General features: G+C 43.5%; 1 protein-coding gene across 3 annotated transcripts in view; it reads right to left on the reverse strand.

Moving 5' to 3' along the window:
• SUFU (SUFU negative regulator of hedgehog signaling) overlaps positions 1-19,736 on the reverse strand; it is an 89,556-nt gene that overhangs the window by 15,357 nt on the left and 54,463 nt on the right. For all 3 annotated transcript variants that reach the window (XM_086899101.1, XM_086899100.1, XM_086899102.1), the window contains exons 8-10: positions 19,226-19,337; positions 8,499-8,633; positions 6,907-7,045 (exon numbers count right to left, since the gene is read on the reverse strand). In XM_086899101.1, the coding sequence (XP_086755227.1) occupies positions 6,907-7,045; positions 8,499-8,633; positions 19,226-19,337 (386 nt within the window). The remainder of the gene's footprint in view (positions 1-6,906; positions 7,046-8,498; positions 8,634-19,225; positions 19,338-19,736) is intronic.

The raw sequence follows: 19,736 nt of genomic DNA on the forward strand, positions 1-19,736 counted from the left end.
CTCATTCAGCTGTGAGGGAGAAGAACACAAGATAATGCAGTAAGATTTTGAGGAGTGTTTGGGGCACATGATAAACTTACTGGAAAACTGCTAGCTTAGGTTTCTAAGACCTGCTCAAGAATTTGGGGGAAGCCACTCAAAAGATTCTGAAAAATAATTTCATGAGTAGACACATAAAACTGCTTTGGAGAAGAGCAGGCTGTAGTTGTACACAACTCAAAACAGCTTGTGGGTGTTGTCAAACTCACCACACTAGGAATAACACATCTATTCAAGTGTGGGGAGATCAAAAATCAATCCTATGTCTTCAAGAGAGGACATGACCCATAGCTACCACTTACAAGTGAGCATCTTGAGCATCAGAGTAGCTCTTTCAAATGTTGCTTTGAACCTCTGTTGCTGCCATTATGCCAATGTGCATAAATGATTTAACACGTGGTCTAGCAGAGAGAAGAACCAGATGTGCTCATTTCCAGGGGAATGTCCTGACTCTACCGGAACAAAGTCATTCTCTTGTGCACTCTGTCTCTGTGACTAATTCAGTGTTTTATATGATGTGGAACAATTCCAATTGGAAGAGCTGAGGAAGAACCAAAATACTCTATAGTTGTGGTGCCCATAAAGCAAAGAAGTAGAAATAGGGGTTCAAATAAAAGAAATAAAGTATGAGTTTCTCGTATCCTATGTGCACATTATATTCCTTCAGTATTGATTAAAGAAAGCAAAGTTCTAACACCTCCAGCCCTATTCTGCAAAACTAGTTTTTTCCCCTGATTTTATTGAAGAAAACGTTCTTATTTCTGGTTTCATTCAACATAAAAGGATTTTATTTCAGCTTTTGGTCTCTTTAAGGCTTTTGTTTCAGCAGGAAAAACTGAAAATATTTAAAGATTGGGCTCAGTCTGATCTTCTTTCCCAGATTTTTCACTTAGGTTGCCAAACCAAAAGAATGGATCATCCCCCATGACCCTGCTCACAGTAATCCCCCCCTCTGCTGTGACTGCCAGCATCGATAGCACATGTTGATAGCTCCTGCATGCTGGACGCTTCCCACAGCTTCCATGTACCTATCCTGCCTACAGGCACATTTAACATTTTCTATGAAAGGTTTGACCTTGCTGTCCTCAGTCTCAACTTATTTTTCCATGCTGGATGCCTTGTTTTTGTTATTTTTTTTCCTAAAGGTTTTTAGGGAAAAAGGAATTGAGAGTGGTATTTTGGAAAAAGTGTATTTTGACACTACTAGCAAATTCATATGATAATTTTGTTGGCATGAAAACCATCCCTTATGAGGAGGGTGATGAAGATTAGCAAATGAGCGCTCTGGAGGACAATCAGGTCTTTCTCCTGATCATGAAAATGCTTTGCTAAGTCAGAAGTCTCTGGAAGTACTGCTTGCCCATAGCCTTTATGAGAAATTAAGCGTCCTTCTTCACTGAGCACATCTCAGCCCAAGGCAGCTCTGCTCAAAAACAGGGCTAAGGAGTGTTTTTTCCTCTGATCATTCCTCTGAGGTAAGGGATTGCTATGTCACCAGACACATCAGGACTAATGGCAGGGAAACTCTCCATTGCTCTCAGTGTTTCTGCTGGAAGTCAGACCATGTGGAGGAGGAGGAGAAGGAATTTTCCAATTTGAATGAAGGGGAGGAGAGAAGAGACAGGCCAGGATGGGGGAAGGACGGAGATACAGAAAAACAGGATGAAGGGCAGAGGCCAAAGCTGGGGACAACAAAGGCCAAGGAGACTGGAGAACCCCATTTCCACAACCTTAACATCCACATGCTGTCAGATGGATATTGGGAACCTACTGGCAAGGGAGTTGAACAAAAAGGGCCCCCAGAAGTGCCTGGTGCCAGAGGATAACACCCCACCATGGCAGTGAGCTCTTCAGCTCACACAGAGACATTCAAATTATGCTGAGGATCAGGGGGTGCCAAGTGCCAGTGATCTATAGCCTCCACCTGCCTAACAGGATTAGTCCCAAAACCAAGTAAATTACCTGGAAAAAGTACCCTGTGCACCCAGACACAAGTGACATTGGGTATACAAAACTTTGGAAACTGCTGCACAGAAACTGTGCCATGCTGATTTGGCTTCAGCATGTGTCTGCCTCATGAAACAAATCTGTAATCACAGGATCACCTGCAGTTTTTCTCCAGCAAGATCTCTGCCCTGCTCAGTCCTCAGGATGGTTCTGCTCATTGAATGCAGCATTCATCATCATTTCATTATCATTCAACTTGCTTCCCCATTCTCTCCACTCTCTTCCCCTTTATTTAGTATGCTCCATCCAACTACTGCCAGCATGGATAACACAGGAAGCACCTAATCTTACTGTCCACCATTCTCTCAACCTCTGATGTGCTTGGCCTCACATTTCTGCAAGGCAGGGAAGTGCTCCCCTCCATACAGCAGATGGGGGATGGAGGCTCAAGGAAGTAGAGACTTCAAAGTCACAGAGAAAACCTGCAGGAAGCTGAACATGGGTCTTCAACCACAGCTCCCAGGCTGAACCCCTGCCCCAAAGAAATCTTTTCTCCTGACTGGCAAGAACAAATTTTAATCTCTTCCTGAAATTGTTTCTGATGTTTATCTGATCTGTGGAGCTGGAATGCCTGGCAAGCACTGAATTCATTGCATTCTTCACAGGATGACCGGAAGAATGTTCTTCTGAACAGACATAGGAAAATGAATGAAAAAAAAGTTGAATCTGAATGTCATTCTTGTCAATGCCCATCTCAAGACTTGAAGATCCCTGTTTTCCAGTTCACCTAGTCCTGCGGAGCACAGAGGTATGCACAAGGGAATTCCTCCTGACCTCCTCATGTTGCTGGGACCACAGACCAAGCTTCTGAGCTGGGCATCCAGAAAATGAGGAACACAGTCACTTGCCAGGTGAGAACCTTTTAGCTTAAGACTCAGGAATAGCACTGAGAAAGAAAAGAGTAGTAGAGGCAGGAACAGGAGCCAGTTCTCCAGGGCAACATTTAAGAGACTTCACTGTAAGACTGCTGTGATTTTTCTGCAATTACCTGCCTCATTCACTACACACTTTCCAGTTTTAACAAATAAACAAAGTGGAAGTCCTATAGGCAAGAGTCTACTCCAAACTCCTGATTCATCCCCCAAACACACTGCATCACTATGCAGTGAATGAGGCAAGCACACTCTGTTAAAAATATGTATGATTCTTCAATTAGATACTGCATTGAAATACACATGTTTAACAGGGGCAAGGCTAAAGTGCAGAGATATTTCTTACATTCTGTGTGCTAGATTTCACAGTTAATGAGGACTCTTTAACTATAGGTTTGTTTTTACTGCACTGTATTGGCTTGTGGGTCAGAGTCTGCAGCAGTATCTGATGTGTAACATGTACACTGCATATGATCAAAGACTTGAATGTCATCTTCTTGCCTAGAACAATGACTGCCTAAAGCAGCAGGAGCAGAAATTATCTAAAGGTAGAGTTAAACAAACCTCCTTCTTCCCTCTGGGGAGAGTAAGCAGTCCAGGTGAGCAAGGCAGGAGGGGAGAACAGCCTGCTTTGTGCTAGACAGGCAGAGAGCTCCACATAAAAGCAGAGGAGCTTTGCAGAAGCATGTCCTGACTCCCATCACTGGAGACTTAATGATGGTAATTCCCAAAGGATGATGCATGCTGACAGGCTTTGACACAAACTACCCCAGGATAATATTAATATGTATTAAAGGCTCAGGCAACTTTATTGGGACAGGCTTGATCAGTAACACATTTCAACAGAGTGCCTCTATCATCTGTCGGAACAAAAGTAAGGGAGGGAGAGAGAACACACGCACAGCCTCACCTTGCTTTGGGAATGTTTTAGAGACAAACAAGGTCAATCTGTGATGAATTGCACACTTGGCACAGCTCAGACGTTGGACCAAGAACCTTGGACGCTCCACCACAAATATGAATGTCACTGTGGGGCAGTTTACGTTGGAGTCTGTCTGCATGATCAGCATCCTTAACCCTCCAACACAGGACCAGACACCTCCTGCACAGCGTTTCCCTGTGCATCTGGAACATCTACCCCTTGGAAAGCAAAGGAGAGGCGCTTAGGAGGCAATGTGGGGGCTCTGCAGTCACAGCACTGGGGGAAGGGGGAGTGGAAGAAAGAACCGCGGAAGCCTTTGATCATGTGTAATGTTAATTCAAGTGTTACACATCAGAGACTTTGCCACAGTAACTAGCATATAAACAGGAGTCTAGTGTTAACAAGGAGGACTTCTTGAATATGTTTGTACATTTCTGAGTTAAAGCAATTTCCCTATTGAACAATACATGACACAGTGGAAGGAGTTAAAAAATAAACCAGCTTAACATGCTTAGACCTTTAATAGAATTTAGCTTCTTAGAACTAATTAAATGTTACTTAAATGAAAAAAAAAAAAAATACATGTACTTGGGAAAGGTGCCAATTTGACAGCTCTGGAGAATGAAATAATCTAATCATCTCCAGAGCATGGGCAGCAGCAGGACAGGCTTCCCCTACTAACATGCCTCAAACGTGACCTGGAAAGACTGTTGATAAAAACGGGGCATACAATCTCTGTAGTCTAATGACTCCTTACTTTTTCTGCTGAAACTGCTAAAACAGTTCACGCTGAGTACCAGCTGTGGTGGTGATATGGACACCTGTCTGGTTGAAATGGTGCTGGGACCTGCCAAACTCCTGTCATCTGCTAACCCTCCACCAGAGCCTGGTGACTCTCAGCTCATTGCTCAGCCTGGGCAGCAGGGGCTGACAGACAGCAGCTCTCCGGCCTGTCCCACCTTGGACACGCTCCACTCCAGTCCACAAGATGTAAACAGGAGGTACTGTGTTTAGTCTGCAAATTTGGGCTCTCACTGCACCCAAGCTTAGACTCAAGAGAAGTCAGTATCTGGCTACTGCAGAATTGAGGCCAGGATTTTTCAGGCTCTCATTTCTACGCTAAGATAGGGAAAAAGTCCACAGGAGGAAAAGCCTGCCTTTTGTCCTCTTCTCCGCAGTTCTTCTATTTACTTGTCTTTGCAACATGCCCCTGCATTGCAGTAATGTGCTTTCAGCCACCATTTCTCCTTGGAGCTCCTTGCTGTGCCTGGGGTCCCAAACAAGGGAGGAGGAAAATCCTCTCTGGGCCTTGCTGTGAAAGCTTAGCAGGGCTTGCCAACTCAGCCAGCCCAGGCTGCAATGGACTAAACCAAACACAGCTCACCTCCATGGAAATTTTATGCACCACAACTTATTTTACTTCTGAAGCAAAGCCACATGAACCTCCCCCTCTCCTGCTCCCAACACCACAAGGAATGGCTGAGCATGCATCAAGTCTTCCATTGCATTCTAAGCCAAGAGCCTCAGACACTCCCACATCTCACAACTGGGTGCTACTCCTGTTGTCCCAGGCTGCATTTAGCCTCCCTTCCGCCCCTTTTCAGCCTGTCCTCCTTTGTACTCAACACAGGACAGTGCAGGGGCCAGCAGCAGAGCTGGTTATGTCAGACAAGAAGATCCAATACATTGGCCTTGTGTAGGAGACAAGGGAGGGAACTTGCTTCTCCCTACTATCTGAGTCAGCAATTCTTCACCTTTCCATCCCACCCACTTCAACCTACTCAAAATAAGAGGCATGAAAACAGCCAGGTTCATAAGGGTTAACACATCTGAATGGTGACATAATTATTGCCATTCTTCACTGTTTAGAGGTTACCTGACTACTCTACACATCAATATATTTTGAGATGTGATGTAAATGCAAACAAACACTCATGTTTGGAGTTAACACAGTCACAAGATCCCATGTATCATGTGTTGGCAAGAACAGGAAGCAACAGCAGATGACCCACCCTTAAACCTGACTCTTTGCTGTTAATGATTACAGGAGCATTGCACTTTCCAGTCAGAAAAATCAAAACATGCAGGCTCTTTGAAAATCCCTATACGAGATGGTTCTGGCCGAGATAGCTCCTTTACAAGTCATACAGATTCCAAGGTATGATGTCCTCCAGACACATGAACATGGGATGCAGAATGCCTTGAAAACAAGTCACTGGAAGGCTAACTGCAACACTGCAATTAGCGTTGCAACCCCCTGTCTTCCGAACAGAAGGGGAGGCAGGAAAGCCACAGTTACAGTGAAGGCAGAGACATACTGCACACGTATGAGAAATGGGCTTTTCTGCATTAACACATTCCCTCAAGATTTTTTTTTTTTCACAATATGCTTATAACCATATAGAAATTCAAGGATAGAACAGTGCTACACTGTCAGATCATTAGTGCATCACTGCTCTAGGGCTGACCCTCAACTCCAAGCAGATGGGGATCTTCCAGGGAAAATCTGTGACACCAAAAACACGTGGGTGCAAAAATGTGTGGGTGCTTCAAACAACCACAAGCTTTTGTCAAAGAATCAATAGAAAAGAGCTAAAACTGAAAGGCACTGCTCTCTGTGCTGCTCTCCTGTTAGAGATGATGCCAAACTGAGATCTTTGCTCTGCAGGATCACAGTCCTACAGCTTTCTAGCTCTTCTGCCCTGGCTCCATTCTTGTTTAGGTCATTCCACTCTGCCTCCCCAAATTCCCTTCTGGAAGAAATCAAGAATAAATACAGACTGTAAAGTGTTCATTGACTTCAGGAAATGGATACTACTGTATTCACAGATGATTCCTCAATTTTCCAGTCAATTATAATTTTGAGTTCCACTAATATAAATAGCAATATTTCACCATTATTTTTTGAGGCCGTAATTACTGAAAATATTGTGCAAGAGCTATGAGAGATGTTGCAGCAGAAGATACAGATTTATTACACTTTTAAACAACATAAGCCCTTAGCAAGATAATTTTTAGGTTGCAGTAAACGAGGAAAGGGGAAAACCAGGAGGCAGGCTTTCTCACTTGTAACCAGGGTCCGTGGGCTGCATAGGGGTGCTCCTCTGTAGCAAAGGCTCCTTCTACTCCCGTTGACACAAATGTGATTGCTGTATCTCCTGTAATACTTTTATACGTAAAGTGCCGTCCATGTAAGAGCCTTCCCCTGGGGAATTAAACACATGTGCATGCGTTGAGAGGGCGTGTGCAGCATTCAACACAACAATGGAGATTCATCACTATTGTTTCTGCCATCAACACAGGAAACTATTTTGAAGGCAGCAAATATTCATTTTTCAGGAATATAAGAATGATTTGCTCCAAAAAGCAGGTGATAAGCCTTCTTCTGAGGCAGGGAGCTTCTCCTCATCTTCCCCCTTAATCTCAGGACCTTGTTACAGAGCTAGAATATATCTAAATCCCAGTTCATGCCTAGCCCCACAATGAGGTGCTGGTGTATGTAAAGGCAGGCCAGTTTTCCAGCAAGATGGAAACTACAGAAGAGAATCCAGATTCCATATTGTGTGGGAATGTGAAGATGCATTTCTAAGAAGGCTCATTGCTGTGACAATACTTAGTAATCAATTGCCCCGGTGCTTCACAAATGTCACCTGTACTACTTAAGCAAATGCCTAGAAAACACACATACATGACCATTTACAGTATTACTTCCCCTTTTTTATTCAATGCAAGGGAAAATCATGAGTCTGGTATTTCGGCTCAGAGCATCTGTGACACCCATGCAAGGCTTCTAACATGCAAGAGGGAAAACTTCAGGTAATGTATTTAGTGCCTACCAGAGTCACAGTTGCTTGATGAGTTACTGCTGGTCAGATGAGCTGAGGTAACTCATCAGGACAGACTGTTCACACATTTGTGATGTAAAATAAAATATGCTTGTGTTAACTTTCCCATTGGTTTCTCAACAGGCCCAGGCAAGTGTGCACCTGCTGCTGATAACTCTGATACTACCAACATGTAACTCATTAAGCTAAAGTAATTCAATCACCTACAATCATTTGTCTTGACACGACAGTTCATCTTTATTTTAAAGACTAGAACATTTGCACAGGGATTTTTAAAAATAATGCTGGCTGAAATTATGGAAAACTAGAAGGCAGTAATATGCACAGACTGAACCTTCAAAAGACAATGTGTAGAATATGCACACAATGTGTTGCCTTCAGTCATGTGATATAATTTATCTAAAAACCACACTTGTATGCATAAACTGATTGCAAACAGGTTTTGCACAACCACTTATCTGAGTCCATAAGTCAGAATGAGTAACTTAAGGGATTTCTTTGACAGTGTATGTTAAGACATCCCTTCTTTATCACAGGGTTGCTAGCATTAGACTAATAAAAAAGCCCCTATAATAACCCTGTCCTGCTTCAGCACTCAAAAGACACTGGAGGACATAAAAAAGAATGAGAAATAATCTTAACATGATGAGCACAGAATCATGCAAAGAATCATCTGTTTCTAATGTGAATTGGCAATATATCTAAGCTCTGGCCTTTACAGACCCATTGCATGCATGTCTGTATGGTGAAACAGTGCCACAAGGCAAAAGCAGCATGTTAGCACAGGCTGTGGAGGAGGATGGCTTCACTCACCTTAGACAGAGGGGGATGAGCGCTCCAGACTCCTGGTTAAATTTCAGGTGCACGCTCTCCAGCTGTCTTGTGCGGATCAGCTCATGAGGAATGATGGCTGCTGAGCTCTCGCTTTCCAAACTGTCCTTACGGCTTCTAACAGAACAGACAAAATGCACATATTTAGGATTCCAGGACTGAGTGCTATTTTGATTGCAAATATTGAAGGATACAGGCAAAAACTGTTTTGAAGACAAAGACACTTCTGAGTTTTCACCACTCCTGCAGAGATGCAGCCTCACTCAGACTACCAGTCCCGGCATGCAGCTCCTCACCTTGATTTGACAACCCAGGATCTGAACTGATGCATATACATGGTGCAGTATAAAAAAAAAAAATATTCTGGAAAGAACTGCACCAAAACTAAAGTCTCCAAAACTCTAAACACTATAAAATGGTATGGAAGAATTACCATGTGTGTCCTCCCTCCTGCTTTTGCTTTATCTTCAGGATTTTTCAAGTAGTAGCCTGCAGGAAAGACTTGTCCAATCCTTTGTGCCTTTTTTTGCACCAAAAGGCTTTGAGAATCTCCTGGTTCCACCAGCATCAAGTGCAACAGCCAAAAGACAGACTCTCCATGAGACAAGGAGATTCACAGATTCTTTTCCCTTGTAAGTCAGGCTGCTTTAGGATAATGGTAGCTTTGCTTTCTTATTCCTTCATTTCTGCAAGATCAGCATATTCTGAAGCTACAACACAGTTATGTTGTTACATGATTAGGAACTTTGCCAGACCAAATCCTCTAGATAATAAAACCATCTATCTCAAAATACTTGACCATAAACACGTTTTATGTTCAAAGAGCACCAGCATGATCCCTTACTTGGCAGTCTGGAACAAAGAATAAAGGATAGGATGGGTTATGACTTTAATGGATGACATGGACTGATGAGAAGTGCCTGATAAGTGATTTATATTTTTGTCACCTGGCATTCCACAAGAATTTAATAGAGGTAAGACTTTGTTAAGATAGTTTCTACAGTACAGAATTGCCAGGAGAGGGACAGGGAAAGCAGGAGGGCACTGAGATTCCATACTGCAATGTACCTCCACTGTGCCACAAGAACCAAAAGCCAAACAAGGCTTTCCAGCTGTGGCTCCATTTGAGAACACTGTTAAAACAAACCTGGATCCTTCCTCCTTCCAAGCTGAACTGTCTTTAATGTACATCTGAAAATGATTGTAAAAAATCAGCTTCACCCTCAGGAGCTCACCTAGATGATACCTTTACTTGATTTTACCTTTGAGGGCTGTCCCAAAATTACTCTCATCAACCAGACACATAGTAGTGCAGGCTAGCGTGAATTCCAGTGCAGATCAGCCTGTTGCTTCTGCTGGGTCACCTAGACCCAGGTAAGCCCTTCACCCATGCTGCTGAGCTGCCCAGTCTGAAACAGCTAAACTGATATCTCATGGTCCAACCTGCAAATACACTGGATGGCCAGGTCAGACACATGCAGAAAAAAGATGCCAGAGCAGCTCAGCTCTCTGCAAGATAACAACTGTAAAACACGTCCCATTTTCTTCTTTAGCAACACACCAAAGGAGTAATGGATCCAGCAGGGACATGGTAGGTCAGGATACAGCTCATGCACAGGGTGGGCTGCTGGACTGACAGTCAGCAGAGTGTCATTTTAGTGGGTTAACCCTGAACACAACAGGCTTTGTAGTCTATGTGTGGCACTTAAAGCTGTGTTTAATCTACTTCAGCAAACATTTTATAGCTCTTTCTAGGTGGGGTCTTCAAAGAGTGGAGCAGGCCAGCATTTTTCAGGCTGATTACCTGAGAAGTGCAGTTACAGTTGATTAATGATCAGTTGACCTTAAGCTAAGCTTTGTCTCAACTTCCTTATCAGATCTTATATACACAGTGAGCTGTGGGAAAGTCAGCCTGTGGTCTACAGCTTCCAATCATTCATTTATCAGCCCCTACCAGGAGGCTCAGCCATTAGCAACGCATGATTTTCAAGCAAGCCATAAACTTGCACTCCTAAATGCAGTTCCAGAGTTCAGGCACTGTGGAGTGGATCAGGACTTTTACAGCAATGTAACTGCTACAGACAAGAGACTGTGCCCAGCTCACCTGGACTGCCTAAGCATGCCAGGCATGGGAACGTGCCAGGCATGGGGACATCTCACATGCCAGGCATGGGGACAGCCTCACAGGCAATCCATGGTGTAAGGTTTGTTTCAGCAGGGCAGTGAGCTGCAGGACAGCTCCCCACACCCCTGGGCTCCAGATCTCTCTGAGCTGAAGGTGGGTTTTTTAGGTTTCCACCATGCTAGCCAGTACAGCTGCAAGCACAATGGGGCTGCAGTCCGGAGGGGAAACAGCCTCCGGTTGTTAATGCAATAATAGGAATGACGACAATTTTCTGGAGGAAAGGGGCAAAGCTTTCTGAGTCTTATTAAAACCAGCAAATGCTGTTTGTCATTACATGCTCAAGAGAAGATGTTGACTAATGTATAACTATCAAACGGAACTGTCATGACTTTACGGCTGTCAATAATTATGACTTCACATTAATAAGTAACCAGCCTTTCTGTCAAAAAGGTGAAGCAAAATGGTAGTTAATACTTTGAATGACATGAAAGGATTAATCATTTCAACAAAATTTTTCCAAAATACTCATACTCTGTGTCTGTTGTTTCCCTCCAGAGGAGCTCACACAACTTCAGGTATTTAAAATTAAGGGTGAAACTCCGATAGCAGAAACCAAATAACCTGCTGTCTAAGGTAGACCTTTCTAAACGAGGACTGTGTATTGTGGACTGCACGTAACACATCAGGAGGCCACGGTGCCATCACTTTCAGACTTGGAAAAATGTCACATAACACTGGGACTAAGAAAAACACATTAAAATTCTCTCTTTGGGATTAATCCTTGTGCTGACCCTTCCAAAGGGTGATAGCCCAGATGAGGGGTCAGCAGGACCTCTAGGTTGTTATTAATAAAAATCTCATGTCCTAACACACATTGTCATCCACAGCTTGTAGTTTTCAGACTCAGAAAAAAAATGTAGAAAAAGTTTGCTTTCTAACACTAACATCCCTGGTTTTACGACTGTCAGTTACCCGTAAGTCTTTGCTTCCTCCACCCCATCACCAAATAAATCAGCAGCAAGAGCCAGTGGAGTTTTACTTGTTATGACTAAGATCTAGCTGACTATCACGAAAAATGTTGCAAACTTTGTCTATTCCAGATTTAATACTTTGTCCAACCCCCACAAAAAAATTCATGTTTCTCAGTGTCCAGAAAAAACAACTCTGCAAAAGCCAGGGCTGCTGCATTAGGAAAGGCAGCAGATTTAAATGGAAGCAGCATGCCGGAAATGCCCCAGTTTAAAGACTGCACATCTAGTGTTTTGTGAAACTGGAGGGGAGTTGGAGATTAAAGCGCATTTCCCTCTGATTGGGAGCTTGTGGGAGGTGTAAACGTGGGCAGTTGTCAGATTAATTCTTTAGATGATTACATTCTTTTTGTTTCTTTAAAGCTGTTTGTAGTTGGGTTTGATGTCTCCTGTTCTGGGCAAGTGTATTGCTGCAGTTACCAAGGTGACTTTAGCTGACTTTCAACTATTTTTTCCAGCTTCAGTTTCTACCAGTAGTCTGCTTCTGGGTGGAGGAGAGGGAGGAAATTATGTTTGTTGTTTTTTTGTTAAGTCTCATGAATGCTGATTAACATGAACTTAACCAAAGCCATGTTTGATTTTTTTTTTCTCTTTTTCTAAGAAAGAAAGGGTAGTCAAGCCATTGTAAAGGTATCCAGTGTAGCCTTCAGCTTCCCCAGATCTATCAGCGAGGGGAAAGGGCCTGAGGAGACTTGACATCCCAGTATGCTGTGCTCCTTCTTGACATGAGAAGGCCACACGCTGGAACCTGTAGCCTCCCAGGGGCCCTCTCTTTGTATTAAAGATGAGGGTGGCTGCAACCTGCTTAATTTGATGCCAATTAGCAGCAGCCCGTGGGGATCCTGGAAAATCGCCAATGCAATCACTGGGTTGCACAAAGTTTGGATGTCCCCTCCTTATAAGTCATGTTTACAGCAACTCCTTCTCAAGCAACCACTGGCAGTTATTTTATTGGATTCAAGAACAACCAGGTTGATTGGATTAAGAAAGGTTTATTTATTCTTGCATTTGCACTTTGCTTTATGATCAGAGCACTTGATCTCATGGATCTGTCAAGGAAGGAAGTCTCAGTTCCCCTCCAAGCTCTGATGCTGATATGGAGCATAACTTTGCTGCATTTCCAAGCTACCTTCCCAGGTATCGAAATCACAAAGGACACACTGTTGGAAGCTGGCCATGGCAAGGGGCTCTTTCCAGGAGTGGGTGCCCACTGCCTCACTGAAGTTAGTTTCTGTCATTGCTCCTTGCTCCCTCCATACAAAAATCAGTACTGTGAGTTAGCAAATACAAACCATCAGTGCAGGCTTGCACAGCTGGGAGAGGAAGGTTGGGTCACTTTTCCTTTCTTCCCCTCCTACTCCCCCCCTTCCACTCCCCCTTCTTCCCTTTCCAACCGTGGCTATTTCAAACCTCCTCACTCTCTCATGAAGATATGGTCAAAGATCACTTAAGTGCCAACAATCTCCCAGTCTCTTTCCCACAGTTTCCCCTGAAGGGCAAACCAGCAGCTGTGGGAAAGAGCCCTAGGCACCTTGGCACACACAGTTACTGCAGAACTGGGGAGGACGTGGTTACACAGCTCCTGCCATGGTCACACTGAGACAAGGCTACCTCGAGTACTTAGACTTGGGTGCTCCCCAGCCTGGTTAAACAGGATGGTGACGATGTTCTGTGTGCATTTCCTGGCAGGGAAGGGCTGCTAGGACAATGCCAGTAGCAACAATCTTCTTGCCACTCACATATCCCTTTGGAAAGCTGCATAATAACCACTGTCAGAGCTTGCAGGGGCCAGACTGTTCCAAGACCTGCAGCTGAAGTGGAATTGAGAGATTTAGGCTGTGCCACTGGCACCCTGCAGACTCATGAGTGAAGTCAAACAACATTTTTATGCTTCAGGTTCCCTGTCTGTAAAACTGAGACATTTTTCCACACAGGGACATTGCAAGGATTAAGTCAATGTTTGCAAAGCACTTTTGGATTCTTAGATGGGGAAAGCTACGCAGGAGCGCAAATTATTAGCGTGGTGACTGTTTTGCACTTCTACTGACACTGGTTTCCAGACATTTACTTTTCTAGTTTGCAATCTTGTCACCCAGCACTCAGCCTCATGCTGAGAGACACTCCCAAAAGTATATTGCCTCCCTCCATTCAGCATTCCTGACTCAACCAGGACACCACTGAATGGCGATCCGATGAGAGAGCATGCCTAAATAAGCAGGACTGGATTGGAAACTTACTGCTTAGTGGTTGCAGAATCAGAAAGCCTAGCCAGAACCAGACAGCTTTAGAGAATGCTGAAATGCTCCTCTTTATGTAAAGTTTGCCTCCAAGAACTGAAGACAGGAAATCAGCTACAAAGACAACAGCTCCCCTCTGCCCAAGTAAAGCAGAATGAAAGCCCAGTGCAACTGGGAGAAGCAAAGTGCAGTCTCGCCTCCAAGCAAATCCCACATTTTGGTATTATCGTCAGAGCTTCCTCAGAAATGCTGCTCAGATGGAGCTTGTTAATGTGCATTAACTCAGTGCTGCTCCCTGACAGGAGATATCCCTGTGCCCTATTTACCAAGTCAGAGGAAGTACAGGGGCAGTGGACTGCAGGCCTGGATGCAGTGCCACTATTACTCATGTGCTCCAAGCCAGGCACACCATGTGACAGTCTGGGGTTATCCCAGGAGGAATTCTGGTGTGCCACAACTCCTCCCTCTTCCCACGAGAAGGGCAACCACCTGAGATGCTCAGAGTGCAGAGCTCCAGCAAGTCACTGCCAGGACAGTCCTGCCAGGCCCACCTGCCAGAGGGTTGTTCCCTACTCTGTTTGCCAGGAACCTGCTTTCATTTCCCTGCACAGCTGGAAACTGTTCAGGGCTGGATGGAATTAGCACATGGCTACAGGGCTACCATATGTTCAGATTTCCCTAGACTCAACCTGTCTTTCTGCCTAGCAATTGAATGCAGATGGGACTTGAGGTCTCTGTGGGTTCCTGGACAAATGACCACCATACATAAAGGACCAGCACAATTACCTGGGAAATACCAGACAGAAATATGAGAGTCAGGCATGTGAACCACACCACTTGATCCTTCTTGAGAAGGGGGAGAGTTATAAACAGCAGAGACACGATGGAAAAGCCTTATCAAAGTAATACGGACTTGGGAGACCCTTTTCTATCAGTCAAACCTCATGTTCAGACACTGGGGTGTGCGTGGGCAGCACCTGAATTCTGGCACAATGAAATGCAACAATTACAGATAATTTTAGCTTCAACACATGCAGCAATGCAGTGTGTTAGCACTTGGTTTCTACTCCATGCCTCAACTCACAGTAGAACAGTCTGAGTCTGCCAAGAGCCAGAAAAACATCAATTTCAGCAATGCTGCATGATCAGGGGGGCCTTCAAGGGGTGGAAAAGGTCAAGAATTCCCCTATCCCAGTGCTGGCTCTCACTGCAACTCTGGCAAATTAACTCTGCTGTCCTAATCTGTAACGCGGAGATGCTACTCACCTACTGCACAGGAGAGCACAGAGCTAATTACCAGGGACAACCAAAGACTCGGCCCCAGAAATTATTACATCAAGAAATTAAATAGTTTTTGAAGCAAGACTCCACAAGTGTCACTGAACTTTGACATCTGGAGCTTCCAGCCCACTGAGGCCTTGACAGCAGCAGTGTTTAGCCTGACATTTAAACATCCCCTACGGGTAACAGTTCTCTGTATCCAACAAGAGTCAATCTGCACGATTCAGGAGACTGGGACCTTGCCTTTCTGTGTGTCTCAGCAGTGCCTACTAAGCTGATGGGTCCTAAGAAACAAATAATGCGGCACTGAAATGCACACTAGTATTCATACTCGTCTTATTTTTCCAAGTGGTAATTGAGAGTATTCAGTTACCTATGTTCAAAATGATTAGTCATGTTTCCAAAGATTAATTCACATGTTCTTTTGTTAATATGTACGAACTGATTTAATGGCTGCTTATGAACTGAGCCAACAGTCATTTTGAGAAACAGATGTCCGATGCAGCTTTAAGCTTTAAGTGTGCTTTTATTCATATCCTTAGGAGAAAAAGGGCTACACAGTCTATGGTAATAACACTAATGAATCAAATACTACAGCTGCCCAGCAGGGTTTTGACAGAAACCAGCTTTTTCTCAAAGGAACTTTTTTTTAGGACTCTGGGACAGTGAACAACTGGTAATATGCATGCTTAACATGTAAGTATGTGCTTTGCTGGAGCCAAAACACTGAATCAAGCCCTATCTGCAACCAAATAATGTGAGGTTTTTGCATAAGCACTGAAAACTGTAACTATACAAAGACTGTTCTGGAAATCTAGATGGAATCTGGATCCTCTACATTTTATACAAATAAATATTCAAAAGTTTGAGTGTTTCTGATACTATTTGTGATGCTGAATGCAGAACAGGTTTTCTGCTTTAAACCTTGATAGATTATTGTGTGTGGGTGGTAGGGTTAGGATAAAAGAAAGGGAAGAAAGCTACTAGGAAAGCAGTTGGTGGCTGCAAATCCATGATAAATAAACAGCACATTCCTCTTCTGCACAAAGCCCTTAGAGTCTGTGTCAGACTTTAACATCCTACTGTCAGTTGGGTGCAAATTTGACAGCCTGGGGTTTTGCAGTGCTCCCTATGGAAAGCATATTTGAAATAATTTGCCACGCCCCAAGAGAGTGTTTCTGTCAAGTTCCTAAAGAACTTCTAATGCACCAGTTATTCACAGGACCCTTGCAAAGAACCACAGGTTTGATATTTTATGACCTGGTGTGTACAGTGCAGGATATGATTACACACAAGCCTGCTCCTCATCAGCCAGCACCTTGTAATCATTAACATATTTATCCTTGTGGTGCCTCAAGAAGATGACATTGTTATTAGTCCCATTTTATAGATCCAGAACTGAAGCTCAATAGCTAAATGACTTGCCTTTGATTACACAAGATTTACAGTGAAAGACAGACCTGAGTCCCAGTCCTACTAGGCCCAAGCAACAAAAGCGAGGATCAAACCAGAAGGACTAAAGCCATGTACAGAATTGTCCTTCATCTCAGGTGCTCAGAAGTCCTATGAAAAGAGTTATATCTGCACTGGGTTTGTGCCTTTTGTGTCTCAGCCTTTACCCCTGCAGGTACCTGGAGGGAACATGGATGTAGATACATACTGCATGCAAAAGCTGAGCTCTTAAGTTACATTCCTGTGCAGCAGCTGGAGATAAGTCTCTATATCATGCTCTTGTACTTACTGCACATTGAGCAGTTTTGCTCAAATGCATGAGACAAGCTGAGACAGTGTATTAAGGAAGGCGGAGACATAACAAGATCTTCCTCTTCTGCTCCATCTATACCACACTGATCTGGAAAATGTGTTGACTGATCACTTTTAGCCACAGTAAGGGTAATCATCAGGTCTGATTTAAGTAGTAGTCAGTCAGAGGTTGTCAGTAAATGCTGCTTTCCAGCACAAACCACCCCTTTTGGTATGGTCAATGCATTGAACAAGTCCCATTGTATCTGCTACATGGAGAGGAGAAGCAACTGCACAAGAAGACCTTTCCCAAACCCCTCTCAAAGCAGTTAGTAAGATGGAGGAAGAAAGTATTAGGACACACTGCTGTTTTAAGTTGAGATTTCCCCTATCCCTCCAATAGCATCACCACAGTAACACAGCTGCTAGCTGTCTTTCCTTAACTGAAGTGATTATGGAAAACAGCCACCTATCAGTTTCCCCAGTGGTAACCACAGACCTCAGAGAAAAGCATTGACCTCCCACGAGACAAATATTGGGAACCAGCCATTCCTACCACTCGGGCTTCAGGCAGGGTTGGTGTGCAGCTGCTGCAGGTAAGAGAGATTTGCAACAAAGAGCATTGTCACAGATGTGAGGATTTGACCTTCCTTCCTCTGTCTCAGAACAGTTAAAAACCTAGGTCTTCCTTCCTCTGTCTCAGAACAGTTAAAAATTGAAGGTAAATAATTGTGTGCTTCATCTTAGACCTCTGTGAACCTTTCACCACTCTGTCTCAAACGTATCTCTGTTTATCTCACCCTGAATAACGTAAAGCTCTCTTATCTAAGCAAAAACTGCCTCCCAGCATTAAGGCTTACCCATCAGCTGCTTCCTTGACCTGAGGTGCACCCAGAATGTTTGTGGTCACTCTCAGCCACTGAGGACTCGGGCTTACACTGGGCATGCAGATGCATGCAGGAGCCCTCACAGCACCTGTGAGAAATCCTGCCCAGTAGTTTTGAGTTGTCCAAGGCTGGGTGTGATTTGTGCAAATCACATGGTATGACTTTATGTTTTTTTCAATGGGCCTAGTGGGTCTGATGTGACCAACCTGCAGGCAGAGAAATACTACTCAAAACCTCAATCACATCAGATTTAGACTCCATATAAGTACTATATGACAAAAGTAAGATTATTCCTAAAGCAATAATAAAGTCACTTGAGGTTTTTTAATATAAGTACCTCTATCTCATATTAGCAAAAAGCATCAGCAATTGACACAATACTTCCCCCAAAGGATTATGCAGCTCATAAACATGCATATATTAGGCAAATTGGAAGTCACCCAGAAAATGGAACAAGAAAGGACAACAAGAAATATTTTTCTCATGAAATGTTTGAATCAAGAATGAAACAGGAATTGAAACAGACCAGGGTGCTGTCCCTGCCTGGCACTACAGGGAAGCGCTGATTTAATGATGATCTTTACTCTTGAAAGCAGAAGGCACAGATGTTCATCAGAGACTAAGAAACCAAAGGAAATACCAAGAAGAAGGAGTACAGCAAAGATGCATGTCTTTCTGTATTATTTAGATGAAAACATTAAAATTGATGGGAGGACACTGAACTAGCACCTGAAATCTAAGAGGTGAAGGGGAGAAGCCCACAAAGACAGAAGTATATACACTACATTTGTAATTTCCTAGAGATTCACATGAGCCAAAAGTTACAAGAGATATCTATGGGTCACCCTAGTCCCACTTAAATCACCTCTTGGACTACTGCTATTAGAGACCCAGGTGTCATTGGTATGTAATTACTGAGAGAACCCACCTGTTTAAGCAAGAAAAGATCAAAGTCACTTAAAAAGGAAAAAAATCAATGTTTTAACCAAAAGGTTTGTAATTATGAGCTTGAAAACAAAATACTTAGGAAAAAATATCAGCAGTCACCTATGCCACATATTTCTATTGATACCACAGCACTTTTCAGGACAGTACTTTTTACAGCGATCACTCTGGTCTGAATTCAAACACCAAAGACCATGAACATCAGGTGCTACAGAACAGTTAGAGCCATTCTGCATTAGCACGGTTTGTCCTAAACCCCTCTAAAAAGCTGCCCTCCTGAGTATTAGCCTATTTATCCAACCTGAAAAACTTTCCTCCCTCTATCTTTGCACTTTGCAAGTATTCACTGGCAGCTCTCCTCTCCCCTTGCCAAATCTTTTCCCACCCAGCTTTAACCTTGTTTTCCATACTGAACTCTTTAGCCTGCTTCTGCCACCACATGAATGTGGAGGGTGAAACTCACGGTGCTCGGTCGAGGTTCAACCCATTCTGTCTTTGTGCATTGATTGGAGGTAGGACAGGTTTGCTGTTAATCTCAAGCCCTCTCCGCAAAGTCTCCCTGATTTGCTCTGTATCTGCAAAGAGAATTTTTTTGAACATGATTTAGAATCCCCAGAAACAACACAGACACAAGAAGATATCAGGTGTGTTTCATCTAAACTCTTCCCTTCCAGAAAGAAATGGAGAAATGTTATGGGGTAACATTTAACTGCACTTCCTGAACTTCCTTAGGAGTTATTTCACTTTATAATGTCAGCTAGAATTTCCTTGTTTGGGCTTCATTGTTATGTCAGGCAAAGAGAGCTGGAATCTTTGGTATCGAGTCCTTCTGAAGAAGAAATTCTGAGTAGTTTTGTAAATTTTCATAAATGAGGTGTTTGTTGGTTCTGTAACTCTCATAGAACCTCCTGACACTTCTGAGCCTTTGTACTGGAAATAATTTTTCCCATTAGGCATAACAGGAATTTGTTCCT

The sequence above is a fragment of the Cyanistes caeruleus genome, chromosome 8 (genome assembly GCF_971803275.1).
Source record: "Cyanistes caeruleus chromosome 8, bCyaCae1.hap1.1, whole genome shotgun sequence".
Taxonomy (NCBI): domain Eukaryota; kingdom Metazoa; phylum Chordata; class Aves; order Passeriformes; family Paridae; genus Cyanistes; species Cyanistes caeruleus.